This window comes from Microtus oregoni, unplaced genomic scaffold, assembly GCF_018167655.1.
Source record: "Microtus oregoni isolate MIOR12 unplaced genomic scaffold, Mior012 000020F_ref0000438, whole genome shotgun sequence".
NCBI lineage: Eukaryota > Metazoa > Chordata > Mammalia > Rodentia > Cricetidae > Microtus > Microtus oregoni.
The window spans coordinates 36,099,661-36,110,421 of record NW_024543079.1 but is presented as its reverse complement, the minus strand read 5'-3'; the positions used below and the strand labels follow the sequence as shown (position 1 = coordinate 36,110,421).

Genomic DNA, 10,761 nt, shown 5'->3' with positions numbered 1-10,761 from the left:
CCTTCGAGGCACGTAAGACTGGGACATACTTAAGGAAGCCTAAGAATTCACATGCCTAGTAAGCGGTAAAATAATTTGTATGCACCTTTGCCCCAAACACCACTTGGGCCATGTTTCCAGACTGGATCTTCACCCTAATGCTGGTGGTACCACTTGGATCAAACCTTAGTTTTAGATCTCTTAAGTTAGAAATGTCCTCCCTGTGAGGAGTCTAGCAGCGGCTGCAAAAGGGAAAGATAGCCTTAAACACTTGCCCCAGCTGTCTCTAGATGGGGCTTCACTGGGGCTTAACAAAGTTGGCAGACCTGCCAGGGCTACACAACTACGTCGAAGTTGGGACTAGAATTGGAATCCTATGTGAAATCCAGGATCAGCCTTAACTCACTGAAGGAACCAACAATATAGAATCTTCACAACTGCTCGCATATTCGTATCTTTCCAAAGTCATCACCTTCTGGTGTGCGTTTCAGCTGGCAGGGCTCCGCTCCAGCAATTCGGTCGCACACAAGTAGCTTAGAGGTAGCGGTGCGCAGGCCTCCGTGGAAAGTTTGGCTCATGTCGCAGCAGCCACAGCGCCCTCTGGCGGCCACCCTAGCGGTGGCCAGGCCGCAGCTAGTCAAGGGCTTTCCAGCGCCTCCAGAGAAGCTCGCCGGCCCCCTGAACCCTCCAGGGCGCTCTCGCAGTCGAGGGAATCGGCTAGTCAGAAGCCTGCGCGCCCTCAGGAATTAGGGCCCCACGCCCGGACCACAGACCCAGGATTGAGTCCGCACTACAACCCCCAGAGTCCAGCGCGCCACTGCCCGCGCGAGGCAGTGACGCAATGAGGCCGTCAGGGAAAGAGGGAGCACGGTGGCCGGGGTTGATGACGTTCGCTGCTGGCGGCAGAAAGATGACCAGAGGTCAAGGCCTATAAACCTGACTTCCATTCCTGAAGCGGGTTTGCGAACCTACCTGTCTGATAACTTTCAATTCTTGATCTGTTTAGTCTTGACCGGGACTAACTACTGTGGCCCCCTCAGCCTTGCAACCCCGGGGTCGCCACTGTCTCACGTTGTCCAGAGCAGCCAGGGACTCCCCATATATCTGTGGCTGACTTGAATTCCTGATCCTCTTGTTTCCACCTCCCGAGTGGGATTTCAGGTATGTGTCACATGTCTTGTTTTTGAAATAGTTTTGGTTAACTAGATAGAGCCCTTTGGATAAAGGTTTGCCACACTCGCTCTGTCCTTTTTCTTCCCGTTGATCAGAATCAGTTGCAGATGCGGCATTTAGAGGTATTTTCGTGTGTAGTTTCTAAAACAAAGACACGTTCCTCCATTCAAAACCAAGTGGCATTGATCAAGACTTCCATGTCAGCCAGCCCGGTCTACAGAGCGAGTTCCAGGGCAGGCTACAAAGCTACACAGAGAAACCCTGTCTCGAAAAACCAAAACCAAACAAAAAACTCTCCCTCCCATCTCATACTCCACACTTAAGTTGTCTTAATCGCGCACACTGTGGAGTCTAGTTGGTTTTGTCCCAGGAGCACTCAGCTGTGGCCTCTGGTCATCAGTTTTTCCTGTACTCTCATGACCTTGATGCTTTTGGAGATTTCCGGATAGTTTTGCAGAAGTGGGTTTAGTGTTGTAGGAGACATCTCCACCCTTGTTCTCAATGCAGACCAGACATTACATTATTCAGAGGCTAGGCATATCTAAGTAGATAGGTGATCAGTGTCCAACCACAACACTCTCTGGGCACACTCCCAGGCCACACCCTCCTCGAGAGGACCTCCTTAGCAGGGGTTTCACTTTCCCCTCGTAGGTCTCTGGCTTCTCTGCAGCATCCACCCTGGAGCCATGGTCCATGCCTTCCTCATCCACACCTTGAGGGCCCCGAATTCGGAAGAAACAGGCCTTTGCCGAGTGCTCTACTCCTGTGTCTTTGGTGCTGAGAAGTCACCCGATGATCCACGGCCATGTGGTGCAGAAAGGGACAGGCTCTTGCGCAAGGAACAGATTTTGGCCGTGGCCAGGTAATGTCACAGCCCCGCCCCAAGCTTCATCAAACACAGAGCTGATTATGAGGGATGCTGGAGTTGGACAGTGAAGGAAGACGAGGAGTCACGATGTCCCCTGGTCCCCACCACTGTGTATACGTATTCCTATGAAAAAGAGCTAAAGAAAGAACGTGATTATCATTATGGTGGTTCAGGGAATTTCATGTATATTACGTAATCCTCATAGTCCTCTGAGGTGGCTATATTATTATCTTCACTTTCCAGAAGAGTTAGCTGACATACAGAGGCTAAGGAACTTAACCTGCCCAAGGTTGTGCAACGAAAACATGGCTAGAAATGGAGATTAGAGTATAAGCAGGCAGACTCGTGCACACGAAACATGCTTTCTAGTGAAGGTCTTCCTGAGAGAGAGAACGTGATGATTAGCAGAGACTCAGGGCTGCTGAATGCCGGAGACACAGAGCCGTTTTGGAAAGCATCGAATGAGGGAGGTGGATAGACTGGGACCTTTCTTCCCAGACACACGTGAGTTGTGCAGCTCTTTGCCAACCCCTTATTCTCTACCTGGTTCCCCTCTTGCAGCACAGACGGAACTAAGCAACGACCTGTTGGAGTTATTTGTTTTGAGACAGAGCCTAATTTTCAGGTTCAGGCTGCCCTTCACTTCTCTGTGTATTCCAGGCTAGAATGAACCGATCCCCCTGCCTCCTCCTCCCAATGCTAGAATTATAGGTATGCACCACCATACCCGGCTAAACGCAAGGCTTTAAAGTCAGTCTGTGAAGGGCCTGATCTAGAAGATGATTCAGGAAGCGGTGGGGGCAGCCTTGACAGTCATGTGGGAGGTGCTTAGGACTCGGAGAAGGGTGAATGGTTGAGAGGTCAGCCGGCCATGCTGGACGACTTTGTTATTCCCATCACTTACTTGCCTCTGTTGAGGAGGCTTCTGCGAGGCGAGTGAGACAAGACTTCACCCCTAGTCCTTTTCCCAGCCCAAGGAGCTGTGTTCAGATCCTGCCTTCTCTTGGCCGTTCAGAGTTAAGTGATTCAGGCTGGAGCCTGGATTTCTGTCTCGTCACATTTCCCTGGCTCCGCATCCCTGGATCACTTAAGCTTTCTAAGCCTAAGTTTCTTTACCCAATATGAGACATTCCAGCTCCCAGCTACATTGGAAGTTGACAGAAGTGTCCGGGGGACGGGGGGACGGGGGGGGGGCAGGGATGGCACCTTGGTGACCTGACTCCTCTCTCCTCTTCCAGGCAGGTGGAGTCACTGTGCCGGCTGCAGCAGCAAGCATCTGGATGTCCCTCCACAGACCCGCAGCCTCAGTTCTCCGATGAGCCTGTGTCTCTGCATGAGGCCCCCCATGGAGCCTTCTACCTGGGAGCCGGGGACCCTTTCCAGGAGCCACAGACAGTGGTGTGGCTGGGTGTGCTCTCACTAGGCTTTGCCCTGGTGCTGGATACCCATGAGAACTTGCTGCTGGCTGAGAGCACACTCCGGCTGTTGGTCCGCCTCCTTCTTGACCACCTGCGGCTGCTGACACCAGGTAACAACTTCTTGTTGAGGGCTGACCGCATTGAGGGGATCCTCGCCCGCTTCCTGCCACATGGGCAGCTGCTTTTCCTCAATGACCAGTTTGTCCAGGACCTGGAGAAGGAATTCAGTGCTGCTTGGCCCCGCTGACCACCCACCAGAATGAGGCTTCTTGAAAGGACAGAGAGGGAGGGTAAAGATTACATACTTCAAGAAGAAGTTTGGCATCTCCCTCTTGCCCAGGCTGTTCCCTAGTCTGATATGTGACTGCACTCAGGACAAATGATTGTACAAGCTGGCAGGAGGGGGCCTGGGGAGAAGGCAGAGGAAGCTAGCTGTGCCTCTTCCCAGTTCAGTGGAATTGCAGAACATCCTGAACCTGTCGCTGCATGTGACACTCTGCGGTGTTCACCACGCTAGCCCTTGACGTCCAGCCCTCCCAGCTGCCTGTACTGGAGCCCTGTAATGCCTGCCAAGACTTTAGTTCACTTTCTCTATAACCCCAGCACAAAAGGAGTCTCTGAGATTCCCTTCAAGGTGGGAAAGCTGGGGTGGTACCCTGGCAAATCCTGGCCCCTGCCTTTGCACATCATCAAGGATATTTTCAACAAGGCCTGTTCTGCATCCGGCCCCACCACAGTTCAGAGCAGGGGGATTCTGAGGCTCCGTATGTGCCGAGCCTATATCTGCTAGGCAAGCCGAGTGCACAGCAGCTTTTCTTGTCTGCTGGCCAGCAAGTGCCAGGTGTCTGGACCAGGTGATACCTTACTTTGAATTAAAAATATTGGCTGTCTGACTTTGTTCTCTCTTTTTGTGCACCTGATGGATGCAGTGCCCTCCTGTGCATGAGCATCCGCCTGAGTGACCCCTGACCTCCTTGCCCTGCTACTTGCTCAAGCATCCTACGGGGCTTCCTTTTAAGACCTCCGTTCCTCCTCCTCAATTGCTTCTTTGTGCTTTCTTTGGATGATGGTACTTGCTTTTTGCTGTAGTATGTGTCACGGGTGGTTGGTTGTGTGGTGGTTGGTCAGTCTCTGAGAAGCAGAGACTGGAGGGCAGTTCTGTCCTTGCGCTGTGGGACTGTCCATGCACTGTGGGACTGTCCTTGCGCTGTGGGACTGACTGTCCTTGTGCTATGAATCCAGCTCAGGCCGTCAAGCTTCCTGGCAGGCACTTGTATCAGCTGAGCCATCTCTCCGGTACGTGATGTATTTTTTCTAAAGTTAAACGAAGCCCTTTTTTTATTTCAGAAATGTTTTCCCAACTTGGGTTGTTAAGTAGCTATTGTGTTTCATTGTTCCATTCAGATAGTCCAGCTGCACAGCAGGTTGTTAATCTTCCCTTATCCTAATTGTGGCAGATAGCAGAAAACTCCAGAAAAGGAAAGTTACTTTTGGAAGCTGGATCATTTGCGTACAGTGAGGAAGGAACCATAGAGCAGTTCTGCAAGGAAGCAGTTTAGTTTAACTAAGGAGGGAACCTGCAGGCTGCAAAACAAGGCTCATCTGTATCCCAGGTCTCTGCCATCTTGGCAGTCCAAATCATCCATCCAAGGTGCTTGGCTCTCATGGTATTCAAATGCAGCTTCTTCAGCTCCCTCTTCTCTTTGCAGTGGGGTGCCAGCATCCACTACCACCCCAGCATCTCAAGATCTCACGGAGCAGCTAGGTGGTGGTGATGCAGGACTTTTATCCAAACTCTCGGGAGGCAGAGGCAGGCAGATCTCTGTGAGTTCGAGTTCAGCCTGGTCTACAAGTGATAGTTTCAGGACAGGCTTCAAAACTACAGAGGAACCCTGTCTCAGGGGGAAAAAAAAGGAAGAAAGGAAAAGAAAAGAAAAGAAAAGGAAAATAGGCTGTCTTGGAACATTTGAGTCTACAGAACATGGTTTCTCTTATTTCTGATTATGGTTCTATCGTGTTGTCGGTTTCACTTGGCTCTCAGAACATGTTCCTCTTCTTTCCACTTTTCTCTCTAAGCATGTAACACGTGCTGTTTCCACTGATGCTACTCACAAAAGCAAGCATGTTCATTTTGGTTATAGCTGACTACTAATGAACATTTAGGAAGACAGAGTTATACAGAACAGAACAAAAAATCTCACAATTGATGGTTATAGAATCCTTGTATTTTTCAGTTTTCAAACACTATAATGAAATATCTAAGGCTGGGTACATTTATAAAGAAAAGAGGTTCATTTAATCCCAGTTTTGAAGTTAAAGTATGGCACTGGCCTCAGCTTGGCTCTGGTGACAACCTCATGGTGGGTGGCAATTCAGTGGTGGGGACATAGACAAGGAGAGAAAAGAGGTGGTCGTACAGTAAGCTGAGGAGCAGACAGGAGCCAGTCATGACCTCACAGGAAGCTCTGCTGTAGATGACAGCTAGGGGTGCATATATCCATACTCTAAATTCTAAGAGCGTATTTGAATGTCTTGGGTGGAAAGTGTTCACAAACCCATCTATTGATTTGTTCTGAGCTAACCTGAAGTATTGTTGTCTCAGGATAAATGCAAGACTTTGTAACCTTGGTGTAAGTGAACACTCCTGTATTCCACACACAGGGAGAAGGAAAAGCAGAACTCAGATCCAAGCCCAACCACTTGAGTGAGACCAGACTGGACTTGGAGTGATTGATTGTTTTTGTTTCCCTTCCCATATAATCAGCCTACTGAAGACAAAGGGAAGACAGACTTGGAAAATGATAATCCTCTGACTTCTCAGACTGAGCCTCTCAGAATAGAGTGCACTCCTTTCTTTTTTAAGTTTTTTATTTTATGTGTATAATTTTTTTGTGTGTGTGTGTACCATGTCTATGTGTGCAATTCCCCAGAGGTCAGAAGAGGGCACCTGAACCCCTGGAACTGGAGTTACAGATGATTGGGAGCTGCCATGTGGGCACTGGGAACCAAACCCAGGTCCTCTGAACTAGCAGAATGTGCTCTTTACTGCTGAGGCATCTTTCCATTCCCCAAGATTCAGTTCTTGCCTCTGTTCACTGGCATCTGTAAGTATCCAGCAGCAATGAGCTCTGAATTCAGATATCTGGGTTACTTTAACTACCTCTGAAAGGTCTGCCATATACCAGTATCTCACTTATGGCCAAGATCCTAAGAAGTGATCTGAGAGGCAAATTCCAGCACTTTGATTCTCCAGAGTTCCCAACTGTTCTTCCAAGGAGGTTTTAATCATTCCTGGTCTCTACTCGGGGCCTCTGCCTCCCAACAACTCTTAGGTGTCACTTTCTTCTTTTAAAGTTCAGGGCTGGGGAGAGGGTTCACTGGGTCCAAACACTAGAGTGCAAACATGACTAGCTTGAGTCCCAGAACCATGTAAAGCCAGGCTCAGTGGCCCACATCTGTAATTCCAGTGCTTCTATAGTCAAAAAGGAGGCAGAGACAGGACAAAGCTGTAGACTAACTCACATGGCATACAAAGTGGCAAACAACAAGGTAGAAGGCAAGGAAGGACCCCCAAGATCGTCCTCTGATCTTCAGAGTGCTTCCTGGCACACACATGCACACATCGCACACACATAATATCTTAATTTAAAAGTTGCTTTTTGAGGGCTGTGGTCAGGCCTTGAAATCAGCCTGAAGTCCCTCAGAAAACTGTGTGAGTACGGACGTTGGGGGTAGGTTGCTGAGTAGTATGGTTACATAGCAAGACCCGGTCTCAATGATAATGAACACTCAAATATATGCACAGTGTTGTTTCTTTTATGTAGCTAAATAAATATCCATGAGCTTGGTGGACATCGAGGATGGGCCTCTCTCCTTGTGCCCTAGACACTTTAAGAACCAGTATAAAGTCCATCTTGTAATGTCAATCTAAGCAGTGGTCCCTCCGTTCATTGCCCACTCTGCCTTGAGAGTGCTTTGGTTTACTGAATTCTCTTTACTGTGATCATCGATCTATACTATGCGCTGCATGTTTCTTTCAAATTAATGTAGTAGAGAGTGTAAGAAACTGGACAGAGAGCAGAGTGAAACAAACCTGGTGACAGTTTCTATTTGTAGAGTGTTATCATTTGAGACAAAAAGGGAATCCTTGGGGCTGGGAACTCTGAAATTTCACCATGTGCCAACCTCTTCTCCTTCAGTACTAAATACAGAACAAGGGCTTTTTTATGCTTGCCAGGCGTCCTCCCACTGAGCTATACTCCTGGCCCCATGCAGGGATTTCTCTCTCCAAGGGTCTGGTTCCCCGGAAAGTGAGTTCTTTCTTCCAGTGAGTGCTCCAGATGAGACTAGAGCTGGAACTGGAGGTTAGTACACACCTATGGGTTCTGTCCCGAGGGAAAACAGGTGAAAAGGGGGCCAGAACTCCTCCCTCTCAGGAACAGTCACCCGATTTATGGTGGCAAGATCAAAGCAGTTTCAGCCTGGCCTTGTCAGCTTGAGCCATGAGCATTTGGAGCAGCAAAGATTTCATCTGTGGCTGGAGAAGGGTGGCATTTGGGCATTGCTTGGGAATCAACCCTTGCTGGACTGAAAACGACATTAAAAGCCTTTGCAGTCCTCCATTTCCTGTGGTCTTGGACGTCTACATGATAAGAACAAAGCACTGGGAGGCAGAGCAAACTTCAGCCTCAGAGAGGCCCACGCAGAGCTGACAGTGAGCGGTAAGCACAGAAGAGCAGTTTCCTAGGTTCACAAACAGCAAGTTAGCAAAGATAAAGAAACAAAACCCTCACAGTCAGGCGAAATTAAAAATAGAGAGTCTGTGCAAAGACCTCCAAGGGCAATGGGGAACACAGTCACAGTACCTGTCCCTGGTCAGCACCCCAGGGTGGCCTCAAACTCCATCTTCCACCTCCCAGTATGGGGTAACAGGCATACATCAATCACCACATTGTACAGACTGATGTATGACCACTCCATGGTTAAGGAGAACATTTTTATTGCAGATGAGCTAGAGAACAACCAGAAACATCTAGAAGAGTCCAGATCAGAGAGAGAAAGAAGTAGACTGGACATGGTAGGGCTCTCTGAGAAAGAGAGAGAATAGCAGGGGACAGAGACTAGAGAAAACTTAGTGAGCCAAGCAGAAGCCATGCAGAGAGAACATAATGAGGATAGCAGGGTTATAAGAAAGAGTAGCCAGGAAGGGAAGCTCTCAGCTAGAGGGACCTTAGGGGAGGGAAGAGGTGAGAAGGGCCAGGATGCTAGTTAGTGTGGACTTTGAAGTGTATACCTGGTACCTGCATTACAAGGGCCTGCAGGCCAGCATGGGCTTTGCTATGCTGATAGGTGCCACGGTACCCATGTGCCCCTCCTGGCTGAGGTAAGAGAACTAGTTTCCAAGTTCCTAAGGATGTCGGCTTTCATGTAACCACCAGAAATCCTCCAACAGTCCAAGTGAGCTCATTTCTGGATATTTGGAGTGTCTTTGGAGTTTGGGGGTTTGGGTATCCTTTGGACCTGACATACACCTGACTCCATATATTATTATTACTGTGGTTGTTTTGTTTTTTTGAGACAGGAACTCTAGATGTAGCTCTGGCTGTCCTGAAACTCACTATGTGGATCAGACTGGCCTTGAACTCTCAGAGAGATTCCTGAGTCTGTGCCTCCCAAATGCAGGGATTAAAGGTGTGCGATACTATACCCAGCTCCAGATATTACTCTTATCTTAAATGTTAACTAGAAAACTTGGAAAATAAAGCTAACCAACTAAGGGGAGCACCACAAAACAGAAGGGATAATAGTCAAACACAGGAATTTTTTTGTTTTCACAGACAAGAAAACCCAAATGTCAATGGGGTGATGCACACCTTTAATGCTAATACTTGGGAGGCAGAGGCAAGTGGATTTCTGAGTTCAGGGCCAGCCTGGTCCATACACAAGTTCTAAAACTACAGAGAGAAACCTGTTTTAAAAAAAGGAAAGAAGCCGGGCGGTGGTGGCGCACGCCTTTAATCCCAGCACTCACAGAGGTCTCTGTGAGTTGGAGACCAGCCTGGTCTACAAGAGCTAGTTCCAGGACAGGCTCCAAAACCACAGAGAAACCCTGTCTCGAAAAACCAAAAAATAATAATAATAATAAAATAAAATAAAATAAAGGAAAGAAAGGAAGCAAAGAAAACCCAAAGACTCAAGGTTTGCCGCTGGGTCAGTGGGGGAGGAGGGATGTGGGTGCTGTAGGCGGTCCTTAGAGATTTCCGTACTTTTCCACCCCATGCTTTATCGCACCAGACAATGTGGCCTGGCATCACCCCTTGAGAGGGTGGAGGGTTTCTGTCCTTAGTGTGTCTGGGCTAGCCTCCTTACTTGCATCGGCCCAGTACAATGTGGCAGAAATGACACTTTGCCAGTTTAGAGTGAAGGTCTCATGGGCATTTTGCTTTCTGCTATGAAAAACGTGTGGTTCAGGCTGATGAAGGGTAAGAAGCTACGTGAAGTGAAAAGAACCATCTCTGGGCTGGTGCGATGACTCGCTAGGTAAGGCTGCACAAACCCCACGTAAAGATGAAAGGAGAAAACTGACTCAACCTACAGTTTCCTTTGACCTTCTCTCTCTCTCTCTCCTCCCCCTCTCTGGTATGTGCACCCCTCTCACAATAATAAATAACTATTGCAAATAAAGAGCGTCGTCCCAGCTGAGTCCATCTGAGGCTATCAGCTCCTAACGGAAGAGATGACCGACTGAAGAGAGGACTGATACCGCTATCAGCACAGAGGCCCAAGACCAGCAAAAAGGAGATTTATTTGTCCCAGACGGACAGGGGGCAGGGAATAAGAGACCAACATGGGAGATCGAGAACGAGGGAGAAGGGGAAAGGAACGAGAGAGTCCCGAAGGGACTAAGGACTGCCTCTGGATAGAGGGGAGACAGGTGTGGCCGGTGGGCAAATGGCAGTTTATAAAGGTAGAAGGGGAAACCCTGTGTTAGGATGAGTTGGTTCATTTTAGTTGGGTGTGTTAATTAAGTGAGCCGAAAGGGGGCTTTTGATTGCTGGACTTCAATACTTTGGTAGCTGAACGTTGGTAGGGGGAGGAAGTGGCCAAATAAGGGAATAGACCGTGGTGAATAGCTTTGAGAAAGTAATCTAATGGTTTTTACAAGGCAGAGGAAATGGGGGAAGGGCAAAGCCCGAGAGCCACGCTTGAGCCTGCTAGAGTCCTTCAGGTGTAAGTGAGCCCAAGCATTGTGTAGCAGTCTCCTCTAAGATAAAACAGTCAGTGTTAGACAGAAGCTTGTTCAGGCTGGAGATGTTGGATCTG

At 48.6% G+C, this 10,761-nt stretch overlaps 1 protein-coding gene across 1 annotated transcript; it reads left to right on the top strand.

Annotated features, from left to right (window-relative positions):
* The first annotated feature begins 857 nt into the window (after positions 1-857).
* Positions 858-4,432, top strand: Ap5s1 (adaptor related protein complex 5 subunit sigma 1). The gene is made up of 3 exons (XM_041670598.1): positions 858-1,140; positions 1,804-2,014; positions 3,259-4,432. The coding sequence occupies exons 2-3, from the start codon at positions 1,839-1,841 to the stop codon at positions 3,683-3,685; spliced, it is 603 nt and encodes a 200-aa protein (XP_041526532.1). The 5' UTR covers positions 858-1,140; positions 1,804-1,838; the 3' UTR covers positions 3,686-4,432.
* Positions 4,433-10,761: the final 6,329 nt, after the last annotated feature.

Bases quoted from the DNA above. Each gene is read 5' to 3' on its own strand.
- Ap5s1 (XM_041670598.1), top strand. From the start codon at position 1,839: ATGGTCCATGCCTTCCTCATCCACACCTTGAGGGCCCCGAATTCGGAA. The intron at 2,015-3,258 runs GTAATGTCACAG...CTCCTCTTCCAG, and splicing joins CAGATTTTGGCCGTGGCCAG to GCAGGTGGAGTCACTGTGCC.